The sequence below is a fragment of the Suncus etruscus genome, chromosome 1 (assembly GCF_024139225.1).
Source record: "Suncus etruscus isolate mSunEtr1 chromosome 1, mSunEtr1.pri.cur, whole genome shotgun sequence".
Taxonomy (NCBI): Eukaryota; Metazoa; Chordata; class Mammalia; order Eulipotyphla; family Soricidae; genus Suncus; species Suncus etruscus.
The window spans coordinates 88,404,167-88,422,769 of NC_064848.1; the positions used below are offsets into that span (position 1 = coordinate 88,404,167).

Below are 18,603 nucleotides of genomic sequence, written 5' to 3' on the forward strand. Positions count from 1 at the left end.
GGCTGGATCTCCCATTATCCCATTATCCTATATGGTCCCCCAAGCCAGGAGCGATTTCTGAGCTCAAAGCCAGGAGTAACCCCTGAGCATCACCAGGTGTGGTTCAAAAAAAAAAAAAAACCATTGACTTTTTTATCTTTATTTAAACACTGTGATTACAATTATGATAGCAGTTGTATGATTTCAGTCATGTAAAGAACAACCCCCTTCACCAGTGCAACACTCCCACCACCAATGTCCCAAATATCCCTCATACTACCCCACCTCACCCACAGCTGTACTCAAGACGGGCTTTCTAATTCACTCTGTTAGGATAGTTCTCGATGTAGTTATTTCTCTAACAGCACTCATCACTCTATGTGGTGAGCTTCATGTCGTGAGCTGCATCTTCCAGCTCTCCTCTCTTGTGTCTCTGAAATTTATTGCAAGAGTGTCTTTCATTTTGACTTTTTTTATTTACTTGAAAAATTATATTAAATGTTAGAAATCTTATATGCATGCTTATCAGCAATATTTCCTCTTGCGTACCAAATTTCCATCAACTACTCAATGCTTATGAGGAAAAGACAAATAACCATAAAAATTAAAATTAAATTAAATTACTCTTTATATTTTTTAAACTTTATTTATTGATTGGTTTTGGGGCTACACCCAGTGATGGTAAGGGGTTACTCCTGGCTCTGCACTTAGAAATCTCTCCTGGAAGACTCAGGGGACCATGTGAGATGCTGGAATCGAACCAGGTCCCTCCTGGGTCGGTCCCATGCATGGCAAATGCCCTACAGCTATGCTATCTCTCTGGCCCCCAATTAAACTATTCTTTAAATAAAAATGTCCAGGGTAAGTCTAGAGCAGGGGTCTTCAAACTACGGCCCGCAGGCCACATATGACCGCAGAGGAGTATGATATGGCCTGCCAGCAGTTAGCGCTGTTTGGTTGCCAAGATACCTGCCAGCATATACACTCAGTGTCACGGTTTCTCAGGGATGACGTCAACCACCTCCGCCCATGGCATGTTGTGTGCTGGGAGGATGGGTGTGAGGGCGGTGTTGAGAGGGACACTGATGCGCCCTTGCACCTGGCGCTTGGTGCACGCGTTGCTGATGATGTCACTTGAGGGCATTGGATGCCGTGTGGCGAGAAGTACCACATATGGGTGACTATATGATGTAAAAAGGTGCCTGCTCCAACCCCAGGCAACGTAGTGTCTGTGTGCTGTGCCTGCCTGTCAGTGAGGTTTTCCTCCACTCCCTCCACTGCCAAAGGTCAGTCAAAAGTGCCATAGAAATAAATTTTTGCCAGATGGGGGGTTCTTCCCGATTGGGCTGTGGGTGACTCATATGAAAATTCCCCTTTGGGGATGGTGAGGCGTTCAGTGCTGAAATCAAAGTTAGGGGGTGGGCAGTGGTTGGGAGGTTAGGGGTTCAGTGCTGAATTGCCCATGTGGAAAATTAGGGGTTCGATGCCGAAGCATTTTAAAGGGGTTACATTGAAAATTGCATATGCATTTGGCAATTCCTTTTCAGTGTTCACATGCTGATTCCGAACATATCAATTTGGGCATTATATAGAGAGATATAACTGAACTATTAGGAACTGAGCTGGTCTGCTTAGAAAAGCCTGCAAGGGGTAAGTGTTCGCTCCAGGGACTAATGGGGGTTCATATACTGTGTGTATATATATATATATACACACATATTTGTTTTTCACTAATATCAGTTTGGAATCTCTAGGAAACAATGATGTCAAGAAAAAGAAAAATTGATGGCGAGTGTAGGATATTCAAAGAACAGTGGACTTACAATTACTTTTTTATGCTGTACAAAGAAAAAGCTGTGTGTCTGATATGCCAGAATATAGGTGCTGTGTTCAAAGAATACAATTTGCGACGCCACTATCAAACTCAACATAAAGATAAATATGATTGTTTGGTTGGGGAAGTGAGAAAAGATAAAATATTGCAACTGAAACATAACACTGACGACTCAGCAAAATACTTTTGTGAAGCAGAAGCAGTTAAATACTTCCTCACTGCGGGCAAGTTTTCAAGTTGCCAAGGTAATAGCGCGCAATGGCAAACCATTTGTGGAGGGAGAATTTGTTAAAGAATGCCTTATTTCTATTGCCAAAGAGATGTGTCCAGAGAAGGCTGATTTATTTAGTACAGTGAGCCTTTCAAGAGTTACAATGACACGAAGGATTGAAGAAATGGGAGAAAATTTGCTGCACCATTTGCAAAACTCTGCAAAGAAACTGCTATTTTTCCTTGGCACTCGACGAAAGCAATGATGTTCGTGATTCTGCCCAACTTCTCATTTATATGCGTGGGACAAATGAGTATCTTGAAGTCACAGAAGAGCTTGCTGTACTGCAAAGTATCAAAGGTACAACCACAGGAGTGGATATATTTGAAAAGGTTAGCCAAACTGTAAATGGTTTGGAGCTGGACTGGGTTAAACTAGTCAGTGTAACAAGTGATGGTGCTCCTAGCATGGTGGGGTCTAAGAGAGGAGTAATTGCTCACATTACACAAGAGATGGACAAACATAACCATCCTCATCCAATTGCCATACACTGCCTCATCCACCAACAAGCACTGTGTTGTAAATCACTGAAGTGGAACCCTGTTATGAAAATTGTGGTATCTTGTGTTAATTACATTAGAATTCATGCACTAAACCACAGACAATTTCAGGAATTTCTATCTGAGGTAAATGTTGCCCATGAAGATGTTCTGTACCACACAGAAGTCCATTGAGTAGAGGGAGAGTTTTGAAACGTTTCTATGACTTACTTCCGCAGATTACAGCTTTTCTACTTTCAAAAAACCAAGAAGTACCAAAGCTCAATGATGCAGAATGGAAATGGCACCTTGCCTTTCTGACAGATATAACAGAGCTACTCAACAGTTTCAATCTGCAACTTCAAGGCAAGGGAAAGCTCATCTGTGATATGGCATCGCATGTGAAAGCATTTGAAGTAAAATTAGGTCTTCTCATCAAAAATGTACAGGAGGAAAATTTCAGTCATCTTCCAACAACTCAAAACCTGTCAGTGGACAAACCATTGGTTGCATTCCCAAAGAAAACATGTCTGGCTTCACTAGAATTGTTGCAAAAGGAGTTTCAATTTAGATTCAAAGAGCTTCATCTCCATGAACAGGACATACAGCTTTTTCGTAAGCCATTTTTTGTTGAGATTGAAAGATTAACTGATGCCCACTTGCATCACTTGTTACGGCTGGCAGTGACAAATATGGAACCAGACATTGACCATCTCATTAGACAAAAGAAGGCCCACAGTTACCATTGAAATACTGGTGCGTGATCTGTTTATTTATAAATGGTTTTCATTTTATTTATATAAGATATGTGCAGTGTGAGTAGGAATTAGTAGCTCATATAGTCCGGCCCTCCAGCTCTCTAAGAAACCGTAATCCGGCCCCCACTTTAAAAAGTTTGAAGACCCCTGGTCTAAAGTAACAGTGGATTAGGAACAGTGGATTAGCAGTTGACCCATGCTGACACTTTATATGGTCCCTTGAGCTCTTCCAGAAGTGATCCTTAAGTATAGAGCCAGACATGAACCCTGAAATTTGGCAAGCATGTCCTGAGAGATTTGGCTTTATTCCCTTTGAAATCAAATGACATCATTCTAAAATAAGTCATTGTGAAGATCTCCAGAGTGTCTCACAGCCATAAGTTTTCTTCTTCCAATTTGCTGTTATGGCTAAAAACATATCATTATTCAATCATAATATGAAACTGAGCAAACACATTTTATAATGGCAGTGGATTTCAGATAAACTTGAACTAAAAAGAATTTAAAGTTCAGTCAAATATAAACATATACATATACATATATATCAATAATAATTGGTCTTGAGCATTTTCACTTTTACTTTTTTGGCTTAAAACAGAAATGTATCACAGTTCTGAAATCTGAAAATATAAAATCAAGGTGATGACAGGATTAGTCTGAATTCTTTTATTTGTCTTTGTTTTTGTTTTTGGGTCACACCTGGCACTGCTCAGGGGTTACTCATGGCTCTGTGCTCAGAAATCGCTCCTGACAGGCTCGGGGAACCATATGGAATGCCAGGAATCGAACCCAGATCCATCCTGGATTGGACCTGTGCCAGGCAAATGCCCTACCAGTGTGCTATTTCTCTGGTCCCATAGTCTGAGTTCTTTTTCCTTGCCCTGCTTATCATAATCCTGCACTGCCCTTTTGCAAGGTTATTACTTTCTTTCTTTCTTTCTTTCTTTCTTTCTTTCTTTCTTCTTTCTTTTTTTTTCTTTTCTTTCTTTCTTTCTTTCTTCTTTCTTTCTTTCTTTCTTTCTTTCTTTCTTTTTTCTTTCTTTCTTTCTTTCTTTTCTTTTTTCTTCTTTCTTTCTTTCTTTCTTTCTTTCTTTCTTTCTTTCTTTCTTTCTTTCTTCTTTCTTTCTTCTTCTTTCTTTCTTTCTTCTTTCTTCTTTCTTTCTTTCTTTCTTTCTTCTTTCTTTCTTTCTTTCTTTCTTATCTTCTTTCTTCTTTCTTTCTTTCTTTCTTTCTTTCTTTCTTTCTGGTTTTTGGGTCACACCTGGCAGGGCTCTGCGCTCAGAAATCGCTCCTGGCAGGCTCAGGGGACCTTATGGGATGCCAGGATTTGAATCACCATCCTTCTGTATGAAAGGCAAACGCTCTACCTCCATGCTATCTCTCTGGTCCAAGGTTATTACTTTCTGTATACACACGCCCTGGAATATGTGTGTGTGTCCACATTTACTCTTCTTATATGTATACCAATAAAAATATTTTAGGATCCACCCTGATGGTTTTATTTATTTATTTATTTTTTTGTTTTTGTTTTTGTTTTTGGGCCACACCCGTTTGATGCTCAGGGGTTACTCCTGGCTAAGCGCTCAGAAATTGCCCCTGGCTTGGGGGGACCATATGGGATGCCGGGGGATCGAACCGCGGTCCGTTCCTTGGCTAGCGCTTACAAGGCAGACACCTTATCTCTAGCGCCACCTTCCCTGCCCCAATGGTTTTATTTTAACACATTTATGTTTGTTTGTTTCCTGCTTCCATTTTTATTACTGGTGCTATTATGAGTGGAAATAAAATATGTATGCTTGGTCCTGCTGCCTGTCCATTCATCTGGAGTCTCTATGCTGCGGTGCTTATGCACAATATTTTTTCCTATGGAACATGGCATGTTATACATAAGATCTGATTGAGGCAGAATGAAAAAGAGTCTTCACATGGCTCAATACAGACTCACATGTGATATGTCCCAAGCAGACAAGAATGAAGGTGATGACAATAGGTATTTAGAGTGGCAAACCATTTTACAAATATAGTAGAACCAATGAGTTATTATAATAGCATGTTCTTAAAATGTGATGTTCAGCCTCTCCCAACAAGAGATAGGTTGTTTTTTTTTCATCCTCTGAATGGTGGTCACTGTAATCACTATACATAGAAAATGAAGTGAACTTAATAGTTTCGTGTGGTATACAAGGTAAAGTCATATCCATCACTTCTCTTAGAGCTTCTTTATGTCTCCACTTCCTCTCTCTCTCTTCATTTTAGAATTTCAGAACCTAAATGAAAAACTACACAGAGAAGAGACAAACAGGCAGTCACAGAGATAGAAACTCAAAAAGAGATGTAAGCAGAATCTCTGCTGAAAGGTCTTAGCCTGACAATCATTCAAGTGAATGCAAATGGAAAAGAGATAAGCTATCTCCAAATCTTCCAAGAACTGCAGATTTATGAACAAAATACATGTCATGTAAAGTCAGGTTTGGGGGCAGTATGATTCACAAATAATTGCAACATATGGGAAATGGTTACCTTTGGTAATAGGTTATAGGCATGTGAATAAGCAATTAAAGAACAATAGGAGAAAATACAGAAAAGCAAGACAATGCTTAAAAATGCAACTTAAAAATAAGTAGGCACTAAAGAACAGAGAAATATTAAATTATATTCACTATATAAGTTGAAAATTCATCCAAATAAGTAGCTTGAATATTAAGTCAATCAAAAGTTTCTGTTTTCTAAGCATTCAGGTCAATCAGAAGTTACCTGCAGTAAATGTGCACTAATGAAAGGATGGGTGTTTGAACATTATATGACTAAAACTCAATCATGAACAACTTTGTAATTATGTATATCACGTTGATTCAATTAAAACTTTATTAATTAAACATATTTGTAAATGATAACATGATGGCTTGAAAGACTACTGCTCTTTCCACATAGAAAAATTTAATAAATTGAATGAAAAACTTAGAGTGTATTTAAGTTGATTGGTTTGTTAGTTATATTAATAAAGCTTCTCTAGCTTCTTTTAATACTCCTTCATAATTTTCTTTGCCCTTGTATTTCCTTTGCCCTTGTATTTCCTTTTACAATCGTGAATAGATGTTTTCAAGGCTTTTTCTCATAATGGAAGGTCCATTCTATTTGTACAATTCACTCCAGTGTCTTGGTTTCCACTGCCACCTCTGGACCTACCATGACTTTCTGATCTCTAATTCTAGCCAAAATATTTCTTCCAGTGACATACTACAGTCTTAAGCTATATGTTAGACAATCTATCTATCTTGTCTTGTTTTAAGTTTATTAGGTCCCAGCTGGAAAGACAGTACAAGGGTTCAAGTTATGTGCCTGACATGTGGCAGGTACTACAAATGGTCCTCTGAACATTACAGGGGTCACTCCTTGGCACAGAATTAGGAGTAGCTTCTGAGCACTGCCAGGTGTGACCCAAAAACAGATCAATTAATGTATTAGAGCCTACAGGAATATTTTTATTCCATGCCTCTCCCACTCCTTGAATCTGCTCAATGGCCTGTATTTTGATTTTAACGATGGCATGATATTTAGCGACATTAGAGATAAAGATTAGGAGGACCAGTCCAAGGTAGGAAGCTTGCCACAAAGAGTGGAGAGTGCAGTTAGAATAGAGACAAGTCTACTATGTAAGTGACTTGAAGGGTACCCTTTCATTAATACTAGTGCAAACCACAGTATCAAAAGAGAGAGAGAGAGAGAGAGAGAGAGAGAGAGAGAGAGAGAGAGAGAGAGAGAGAGAGTGAAGCAAAATGCCTGTCCCAGAAGTGAGGGGGGAAGAAACGGGACGGGGGGGAGGGAATCAGAGAGGATAAAAAGGAAACTATTGGCATTTATGATGGAAAATGTGCACTGGAGAAGGCTATTATATATTGTATGACTGTAACTCAATCATGACCAATTTTATCTGTTAAAAAAACTGTAGTAATAACCTTGCAACCATGATGTTTAAATAAAAAATTTTTTAAATCACTAATCTTGGAGCTAACTTCAATGTTTTGTTTTTTTTCTTACTTCCCAAATACAACTTATCACTAGTCATTCCAGCTCCAAAACTCCTTCTAGATTTATACAATGAATTCTTAATAGGTCAGTTTTGCTCCTTTACAACCATCCTCAGCACTGCTGATAGTCATAATTTTCCTTGGCATTGCAGATTTTGTAATTCCCCTGCTCAAAATCTTCCAGAGGTCTCTAAACCACCTAATTTCAGTCTTTTTAGCATAGTTCTAATTTCTATACTTACTGCTTTTAGTTTCAATTATAGGAGGTCCTGCTCTCACTCCAGCTAGGACACTAGTGTGAGGTTTTGAAATGTGCCAAACTAATATACCTAAATGCTGTATGCATGCTATTCCCTTTTTGGAAACTCATCTCTCCCATATTGTCCTTAATTGCATATTATATAATATTATAATCACCTCTAGATGAAGCAACGAGGTATATCTTAACACTTCAAAGCCCTTCTGAATTCATCATCCATTTTATGTAAAAACATGGCTACCTATGACAACCAACATATGATATTTTTCCCAACTGATGACAACTCTAGGCTCACTTGCCAACTTTCTATTTATTGGGAACAAGGGCAAATTTTTAATTCACTACTAAATCTTGTAACGAATATTACATGCGTCTTTTAGCTATCTAGTCCACAATAAAAATTAGTTGCCTGATAAACCATTTATTGTCTTGAGCTTAATCTTGAAGTTAAATTATTGATGAGTGTTCATTTTCAAGTGAAAATTACATTATATTTTCTCTTCTCTAGTTTGGCTACTTTTGTCTCTACTGACATATCTACTATGACAGAATTTAATCTTTAATAATTCACTCACCTTCACCAGAAATGCAAAGTGGGCCTTTTCATAAGAGTTGTGCTTATCATTGTATGCTTTTCCAACACAAAAAGAAAACTGGTAGTTTGTACTTAGATGTGAACAAAAGAACCATCAATTGCTTCCATATAATTCTTGTACCTCTCCATTTCCCTTCCCTTCCCACACAAACAAAACCTGCAGGGCAGATCCAGTGCATAATAGCAACAGCAGCACCTAAGGGAATAAGAATCTCCAGGATGCCCTCCCCTGAGTTCTTCTTATATACACATTAGCCGATATCTAAGTATTATTTTAAAAATCATGACTAAATCTACAGTAAGTCTTAACAATAGGTGTCTGCTACTTCTGTATCTGTTGAAGCTAAGTACCTGTTATACTTGGCAGACTTCTTTTTATTTTTATTTTTTTTGAATTTCATCTTTCCCTTTGGATCTCCAGAGAATATTATTAACAGTTTATATTATCATTTTAAATAATATAGAGAAGGTTTTGACAGTCATCTAGAAAAACAAATGGACAGGCACCCCATATGTTCCTCCTGCGCCCCACCAGGAGAAAACCCTTAACACAAAGTCAGGAGACAATTCAGAGCACTGCTGGGTGAGGCCTCCCCCCCAAAAATATAAAAGTATTATCTATTACAGAACCTCAATCAACAAGAATTTTTAAATGATGAACAAAGAAGAATAGTGATGAGTAAAGTGCTAATGATGAGCAGACAATTAAAAGAAACAAATGAAACCTACTATGAAGTACAAATATATCTTGAAAGCTGCAGAAGAGGATAAAAGATATAGGGGAAAACAGGAAGACATCAAACATAAAGTCCTTCTTCACAGTCTTGTTCAAGGTAGGCCCAAGTAAAATTATTTGTATCTTAGATGAATCTTTAGTTAGATGACAAGGGCAATCAAAGAATTTTCTGGTTAAAGCCACCCTTGCCTCAGAACTTTAGAAAAAATATAAGCTTAATCAAAAATATCTATGAGATGTTTTATGGGGATTAGAAATATTTACACTTTCTCCTAAATATTTAATCTTTCTTCTGGAGAAGGAAAACAAAATGAGAGTTTCTTCACTAATTATAAATAAGTTCCAAAGTTGAGGGCTTAAAAAAGCAATCTGGGGCCAGAGTAATAGTACAGTAGTTAAAACATTTTCTTTGCACACAATCAACCCAGGTTCAATTCCCAGCATTCCCTATGGTTCCCTGAGCACCACCAGATGTAATTCCTGAGTACAGAGCCAGGCATTACCTCTGAGTACTGCTGGGTATGACCCCAAAACAAAACAAACAAAACGTCCACAAATAATAACTTTCTGATTTGTCATTGTCTCCCATACTCTGCCTTTGGTAGTTTTCCTGATTTATAGACCCTTATTCCATGTACTACCTCTCTGGCTCCACAGCTCTCTTTGTTAATGTTGCACCTTTTTGGATATTTGATTTCTGTTATCCTGGTACTTTCCTAAAGTTACCATTATGAAATGTAATATCAGTAGACTAGAAAGGCAATATAAAGGGCAAAGAGTGCAAAAGGCTTAGAATAAAACCATTTCATAATCTAAGCCTATCAGTGGATAGTTATTGGGCAAGTAACTTATTTCTTCTGTCAGTTTCCTTATATGCAAACTACATTACCAGTTGATTAAGTGAATGATGTAAATATAAAGGATTCAACAAAATGCACAGGAACACTAAGCCTTTGAATAGGAAGCACTATTATTTCTAGAAATATGTCATTAGTATTGTTATATTGATAAATCCTCCATGATCATTCTAACTTGTTTAGTTTAAAGCATATAGACCTAAAAAATGCCAATAGACACAGAAATATAAATAATAAATAGTATAAGTAAATGTCATGAAAAAGTAACACTGTATTTTCCTTTTGCATAGAACTTGATTCTAACCCCATAATTATTTTTAAAATATTTGAACAAACATAATATTGAATTATATTATAATATTAGCTCGAGTTTTAGCTTCTCAAATATATATACATTAATTATATAATCTCAGACTTTATATCTACTCTAATTTTTCCTCAAAATAATATGGAAAGTTCTCTCTCTTTTTTTAAAGTATGTGTAGAAAATATATACATTACTCCACAAGACAGTTAACACTTGAGTGATTGTCACATTTCATTTTTTAAAATTAGATTAGATCTGACCTTAAGCCTACATTCTGTAAACTAGAAGGGAATTCTATTTTAGTCATTGCAGGATCTTTCTGCCATGGTTATACAAAAACAAACAAACAAAAAAAACCAAGCAGAATATTAGGGAGGAATTTTATCAAACACTGAATTACTCCCTTCCATGTATAAGAGGTTCTATTATTTTGGAAAGTTCTGCCATTACCTTGGACTCATCTCTTCTGAAGTCTTACTATTTAACCAAAATTCTCTGAGGCATTGAGACAAAAGTGCCTGTTTTCTTTTTAATTTTTTCTATATAATATTATCTTCCCTATATCAAAATCCTTTGATGGAGCTCAGGCTTTTGAAATCAAGAAATCAGGAGGAGTTTGTCCAGTTCTTTCTCCTTTCTAGCCAGGAGAACAATCCTTCCCTAGGACTAGGGAGCAGAAATTTATGTTGTAATTTTTAAAAATTGAGATTGTAAGAACAGCCAAATTTAAAATTTTTTATTCTTTCTGAAATATATGCATGTCATACATATACTTTTATATCTTTGTATATTATTTATGATTTTATATATAAAACTACACATATATAAAGAAAAATAACTTATAATAGACTGTTCTGTCACCTTGTCATCTACTGATATATAAGTCCGTCCATGATCCTAGGGAGTTTACAATCTGATAGTAAGAGAAAGAAAGATTCCTGCTAGCTATAAAATAAGTCATTCCAAATTTCAGCATGTTGTGCAGGGTCAGAAGAAGAGGAATCTGCACCTTATTTCAGCAAGTAGAAATGAAAGAACCAGGGGAAGAAATGTCATAAGCAAAGATGAGAAAGAACATTTTCCAGAATGGAGAACAGAATCTAGCTGATGTATCTTTTTCTTTTTCCTTCCTTCCTCCCTCCCTTCCTTCCTCCCTTCCTTCTTCCCTCCCTCCCTCCCTCCCTCCCTCCCTCCCTCTCTCCCTCCCTCCCTCCCTTCTTCCTTCCTTCCTTCCTTCCTTCCTTCCTTCCTTCCTTCCTTCCTTCCTTCCTTCCTTCCTTCCTTCCTTCCTTCCTTCCTTCCTTCCTTCTTTTTTCCTAGTAGCAAGAGATTGGCACTGACAGATAATCAAACATTTTAAATAGCAGTTTTGGCTATTAAGCATGCAATCAGCTCAGGATTGGGAACACAGAGAAGATTCACATCAAAGTGCCAGGCACAAAAAAAGAAGGAACAAAGAGAATGCAGATGTTCCTGTATTTGGAATGGAGGGATATAAAGAAAAAAAATGAAGAAATGGGAAGTAGATTTCAGAATGAAAAGAAAACCTGTGATTTGAAAAGTTGGAGATCTGGTCATGGATTTTCAATTTTCTTGTTTGTTTCTTTGTGGGGATGAGGGGCTTCTTCCAGTGATTGCTTGGGGTTCCCTCTCTGATGCTCAGGACACCATATAATGTCACAAATCAAATAGAGTTTCTGCATTAGTCCTCTAAGCTACCTCCCCAAACTTTCAGTTAATTTTGAATAGACAGCTCAATAGACTTGGGCTTCTTTTGGCAGGAAGAAGGCATGGGGAGATGATGGTCCAAATCTGACAGTGCTCATGGTTTAATTAATCTTAACTCTGCATTCAAGGATCATTCCAGGACAGCTCACAGGACTACATGTCTTGGAGATGGATTCCAATAAAGGGGTTCTGTCACCTAAAGAGCAAAAGGTCTTCTCAATTAGAAACTCCAGTGTCAAATTGAGAAGCAGTTTTCCTAAAGCACATAAAAACCTTTGCTGGAATACTGTGGTGAAAGTGGTGCTGGTGGTGGGGTGTTATTGGTGGAGAGTGATTGGTAAAGAGTGATTGGCTGAGAGTTATTAGTTGGAGTATTAGTTGGAGTAATATTGGTGGTTGTATTCAGGGCTGGCTGGATTTTTTAAATGGCATTGATGTAAGACCCTGCCCTCACCCCCATTTCTACCTGTTTTGTCCAATTAAACCCTATACAGAAAAACTTCTATTTAGCTGGAGTCATTCCTGAGTGACAAAAAGAGGAAACCTGTTTTTTACACACATGGGGAGACAAAGATTAAACCTGGGTTGGTTACATACAAGGCAAATGAGCTCCCAGATATCACATCTCTCTGTCCTTGACTTGAGATTCTGAGATTCTTGAGTGTAAGGAGTAAATAATGTGCCTCTCAACAGAGATAAAATATGAAAGAAGCAATCAATCCTTAAATTCAGAAATGTCACCAAGGCAAGGGAAGAGGAGAGAAAATAAGTAATAACAGATAACAGAACACAGCAGATCCTGGATGAAATTAAAAATTCACAGAAGTGACAAGAAGAGAGGTCAATGAGGGCCATGTCATTGATTTATTAATTTTGACACTTGGAGAGCCTCTGGAAACCTGGCTTGAGAGATAGGGAAAGATATAGATAGATAGATAGATAGATAGATAGATAGATAGATAGATAGATAGATAGATAGATAGATAGATAGACAGACAGACAGACAGACAGACAGACAGACAGACAGACAGACAGACAGACAGACAGATAGATAGATAGATAGATAGATAGATAGATAGATAGATAGATAGATAGATAGATAGATAGATAGATAGATGATAGAGAAAGAGAGAGAAGATAGGGCAGAGAACCCAAGATTAAAGTGTAGCAGGGAAATAAAAACAGTTGGCAAGCCCTATCAGGTGAATGGTCAAGAAAATATACCGGTGCTTCATGGCACTATCACATACATACCAAGGCCTTCAATGAGGTGGCAGGTCTGAGGTTCTATTGATACCACTTCTCTAAATGCATGAGCTCTTTTGCTGTTGAAGAAAAAAATATGGAGGGAAGGTTGTCAATGTACAGAACCTAAAAACCAATGTTAATATTGCCTTTCATCACCTCATATCAATAAACTTTTCTGGGTTATCTGCTTGTATCAGCTAATTTCATCCAGCTATTGCTAAAAGATTAAAGTACAGTTCTGCATAAACATTTTTGCTACCCAAATAAATGAAGACTATTTAATAGTATGAGTAACTAGTCAGTATTTAATTAATACTAATTTAAATGTACAAGCAAAAGTCTTTAACTGCTAAAGTTTTGCATATTAGAGGACTGCACTTTCTACCTTTAATCCATAATCTTGCCTTTAACCCACTTTTACAAACTGTTTCCCCAAAATTCAACAGGTTAGTCAATGGTTAAACTATGCATGTTTTGCTTTATTCATTCTTTTTAAATACAGAAACTTACCTTACAAGTATATGATGTTATTAAACTGACTTACAATTTAAACAAATGCAAAATTATTTTCCAATATAGTGTTCTGACATCCACAGGGTAATATCCAAGTGTCAGAATCATCATACATTTAAATTAATTCTACCTAGAAAATCTCAAAACTGAAATTGGTTTTACTGACATGTCAAAAAAAAAAACATGTCTTAGAGCAATTTTCCAATTATAATCCATTATGATTCTCTCGTTTAGGTACACAGAGAGTGAAACTGAAAACAAACACCCTCCAAGTGAGCTTGAAAGTTCTGCTCACGGCATCAACATCTTTTTCCTAAAAACTGGAATGAAAATAAATAAAGACAACACAAGGCTAAAGTAGAAACTTTAAATCCACTGGGGAATGAAAATCAACGTAAAGCATTTCTTTTTTCTACTTCAAAATTACGTAGGAGTGGGCTCTTCCCGAGACGCCACTCCAAAAGGTGAGATATCAGGTCATACCAGTTTCTGCCTGCAGCTTTCAGCTTTCTCTGCGCCTGAGTCTTCTAATCGGGGTTGAGTTCTGCAACCAACTTTCATTGCATAATTGTCTTTAAGAATGTCAGAGCCAGTTGTAAACAACCTGCCCTGCCGGTAGTTGGTTCCCCACCCCCTCCTTTCACTCCCCACCCAACTCTTAAGCACCCGAGGTTCCAGAAGTTTTAGCTTTTAGGCTCCCAAAGTGGATGGTGACAAAAACAGGGAGAGTTTTAGAAAATAGGAGCCTACCTTCCCTTGAGGACACTGACATCAGAGGGCCTCAAGGGAAAGGTTGCTGTGCCCTATCAAGTGAGGTTCCAAAGAATACTTTGCTACCCCCTAAGAAAGCAGCCCGGGGCAGTTTGTGGACCTTAGAAGTAAGGAAAAGAGTTGAAAATGCTCCCTCCCATCAAGATGTCAACTCACCTAAAAGACACCAGCCGCTCACCAACCAGGGCCAAGCCGATCCCCAAAAGGGTCAATGTCACCAGCTTCCCCATGATCTGAGGCTCTGGGGAAGACTTGCAGGCACAGGGCACTCCACAGGGAGCAAAAAACAGGTTCCAGGCTCCGCCTTCTGAGCCCGTCCCACTGCTTGGCTCCGGAGCCTTTCTCAGAGTAGGTGCACTGCCAAGGCAAGGCGCTACTTGAGCTTTCAGCTCAACTCAGGTCCACCACCCCAGGTTCAGGGTCACAGGCTTTAAAGTGTAGTTGGGTTTCTAGAAAGCCTGTCTAGAGTACAGGCCGGTGTGGGGTTGGGGGGGAAGGACACTTGGGATATTGGTCATGGGAATGTTGCACTGGTGAAGGATTTTATATATATTAAAAAATCAAAAAAAGAAAAGAAAAGATAAGGCCTCCCAATTCTTACCACAGGCTGTATTCTTTACACTGACTGTATAGAAAGAGGAGGTACAGTAAATGCACCCCATATACACCTCAACCCAGGCCGTTTGCCTGGTCTGTATTGTGAATTGGGGAACAAAAAAAAAGTGTAGTTGGGGTCTAGTAGATGCAATAGCATATTAAAACTTTTGGTGTATGGGACCGGAGCCTTGCATGCTGCTGACCCAGGACAGACCCAGGTTCAATCCTCTGCATCCCACATGGTCCCCCATGAATGTCAGGAGCGACTTCTGAGCAAGAGCCAGGAGTAATCCCTGAGCGCTGCTGGATGCAACCAAAAACCCAATCCCCTCAAAATACTTTTGGTGTAGTGATTTACTGCACCTCCACTACTACCAAGGGCCAGAGACCTTCCACCAGTGTATCTGATGTCACTACTAGTCAGCCCTCCCCTCTCCCACCCCATTGGTAAACTAAGTTCTGTAGTCAAAGTCCAAGAATTGGCTCCCCCCTCACCCCCCTCTCTCTGTCTCTCTCTGTCTCTCTGTCTCTCTGTCTGTCTCTCTCTGTCTCTGTCTTTCTCTGTCTCTGTCTCTCTCTGTCTTTCTGTCTCTCTGTCTCTGTCTGTCTCTCTGTCTCTGTCTCTGTCTCTCTCTCTCTCTCTCTCAACATACAGCTGCTTGGGTTCAGAGGGTTGAGTTCAGAGTCACAGGTGGGTGGCAGAACTAGCAAGGATCCTGTCTAATATATACATACAGTTATCAAAAGCTACAAGATTCTATCTCAGTTCCTTTAGAGACACTTGAAGTTTAGATAAACATAGATAGTTAAAGAGAAAGATGATGTAAAACTCTTCCTTTAGATGCCTGAGAAATAGCACAGCGATAGGATGTATGCTTTGCATGTAGCCGATCCAGGACAGACGGTATCCGAATCTCGGCATCCCATAAGGTCTCCCGAGTCTGCCAGGAGCGAAATCGCACAGGAGTAACCCCTGAGCGCTGCCGGGTGTGACCCAAAAACCAAAACAACAACAACAACAACAACAACAACAAAAACCTCTTCCTTTTAAAGAGAAAAGATTAGGCCTGGAATAAGTACAGTGGGTACTTTCCTTGCAAGTAATGGAATCCATTTTGATCCTGGCACCATAACAGAACAGCCAGCTTGATTCCTAAGCATAGAGTCAGGAAAAAGTCGTGAGAACAAAGTCACAAGTAAGTCCTGAAAACAACCAAGTGTGCCCCCAAACAAAACTAATGATAAGTAAATAGAGGTAAACTTTAATTTATCCTTCCCCCAAATTTGGGATCAGGTACCTTGACTCAGCATGTTCAATATAAAGGGTAATCCCTTAAATTAATGCTACTCGGGGCTGAAGAGATAGCATGGAGGTGGGGTGTTTGCCTTGCATGCAAGGCGGTGGTTCGAATCCCAGCATCCCATATGGTCCCCTGAGCCTGCCAGGAGCGATTTCTGAGTGTAGAGCCAGGATTAACCCCTGAGCGCTGCTGGGTGTGACCACCCCCCCAAAAAAAAAACTCAAAAAAAAAAAAAGTTAAAAAACACATTATAGAAACACATTTGTTTTATTTGGTTATGATATATTTGCAAGATTTGTATTTATTTTAGTAACAACAAAATTAATTTGTATGTTGGCTAGAATTTTTATTTAATTATGTTATTTAAGCACAGTTGTTAGAAAACTCTTCATGGTTGACTTTCAGTCATAAACCATATACCACTCTTCACCAGTGAACATTTCCAGCCAGCAATATTGCCCCAGTTTCCCACCCACCTGCTTCTGGAGGCAAGTGTTTTACTTCTTTCTCTTTTCTTTTTTTAAACTGTGGTTTGCACTATGGCAAACGAGGGCCATCATGTCTATCAGTCTATACCCTTTAAGTACCCAAATTTTGTCCAGAGAGATCAATTCCAAATATCATTGCCACAGTGGACCACACTACCCTAACTGCATTCATTACTCTTTTTAATAAGATTCCTATCATGGACTGGTCCTTATCTCTATTGTCTAAAGATATTATTACCATATTATCTTTTATTTTTCTTATATCCCACAAATCAGCAAGATTATTCTATTTATATCTCTTCCTCTGACTCATTTTACTCAATGTAATAATTCCATATACATCAATGTATAAGTAAATTTCATGACTTAATTTTTCCTAACAGCTGCATAGTATTCCATAGTGTAGATGTACCACCTTTCTTTAGCTAATCATCTGTTCTCAGACACTTAGGTTGTTTCCAGATGTTGTCTATTGTAAATAGTGCTGTGACAAATAGGAATACAAAAGACTTTTTAGTGTGGTGTTTTGGGGTTCCTAGAGTATATCCCTAGGAGTTTTGCTGGATCATGTGGGAGCTCAATTTCTAGTTAATTAAGGAATATCTATGTATATATATTTGTATAAATATATTTAAAATATAAATATATATTTTTCAAAAAGATTGGCCAGTCTACATTTCTACTAGCAGTGAATGAATGTCCATTTCTCTCTTTATCTGTGCCAGCACTGATTGTTCTTGTTCTTTGTGATGTGTGCCAGTCTTTCTAGTGTAAGATGATATTTCATTGTTGTTTTGATTTTTTTTTTCGGGCCACACCTGTTTGATGCTCAGGGGTTACTCCTGCCTAAGCGCTCAGAAATTGCCCCTGGCTTGGGGGGACCATATGGGACACCGGGGGATCGAACCACGGTCGCGATCTTTCTTTGGCTAGTGCTTGCAAGGTAGACACCTTACCTCTAGTGCCACCTCGCCGGCCCCTGTTGTTTTGATTTGTATCTACCTGATGATAAGTGATGTGGAACATTTTTCTTGTGCCTTTTGGCCATCTGTATTTCTTATTTGAGGAAATATCTTCATTTCTTCTCCCCATTTTTGGATGAGTGAGATGTTTTTTTCCTGCTAAGTTCAATAAGTATCTTGTTTATCTTAGATATTTGCCCCCTAATTCGATGGATATTGGGTGAATAGTTTCTCCCATTCTGTAGATAGGCTTTGTCACTGTTTACTTTGAATTACAGAAGCTTCTCAGTTCAATGTAGTTCTATTTGTTTATCACTGATTCTGCTTTCTTGGATAGTGGTGTTTGATTTCTGAAGATATCTTTAGCTTCAGTGTCATGGAGTGTTCTGCCTACATTTTTCTCTATGTACCTTATAGTTTCAGCTCTGGTATTAAGGATCTTAATTTATTTTGAGTTGACCTTAGTGCATGATGTTAAAGAGAAATCTGAGTTCACTTGTTTGACCAGTTTTCCCAACGCAACTTTTTGAAGAGGTTTTCTTTACACCACTTTGTAAAATTTGCCTCTTTATCAAAAATTAATTGATCCTATATCTGAGAGTAAGTCTCTGAATATTCAAGTATATTCCATTGATCTGAGGGTTTGTCTTTATTTCAATACTATGCTCCTTTATTACTACTACTTTGTAGTACAATTTAAAGTTCGGGAAAGTGATTTCTCCCATCTTCTTTTACTCAAGGATTATTTAGCTCTTTGTGAACATTTATGTTTAAAATAAATTTCAGGAGTGTTTAATCTACTTCCTTGAAAAATGTCATGAGTATTCTTATACATGTTGGGTTAAATATGTACAATGCTTTGGGAAGTATTGCAATTTTCATGATGCTAGTA

General features: G+C 38.2%; 1 protein-coding gene and 1 non-coding gene across 2 annotated transcripts in view; one reads left to right on the plus strand and one right to left on the minus strand.

The window, feature by feature from the left end:
* The window catches only part of PON3 (paraoxonase 3), a 40,212-nt gene extending 25,560 nt beyond the window's left edge, over positions 1-14,652 (minus strand). The window contains exons 1-2 of the mRNA XM_049784829.1: positions 14,520-14,652; positions 13,086-13,156 (exon numbers count right to left, since the gene is read on the minus strand). Coding sequence (XP_049640786.1) covers positions 13,086-13,156; positions 14,520-14,593 — 145 coding nt within the window. The 5' untranslated portion in view covers positions 14,594-14,652. The remainder of the gene's footprint in view (positions 1-13,085; positions 13,157-14,519) is intronic.
* A 295-nt stretch (positions 14,653-14,947) lies between these two features.
* On the plus strand, positions 14,948-15,080 carry LOC126031176 (small nucleolar RNA SNORA51). The gene has a single exon (XR_007503247.1). It is a non-coding gene; the product is annotated as a small nucleolar RNA SNORA51 (small nucleolar RNA).
* The last annotated feature ends 3,523 nt before the right edge of the window (positions 15,081-18,603 follow it).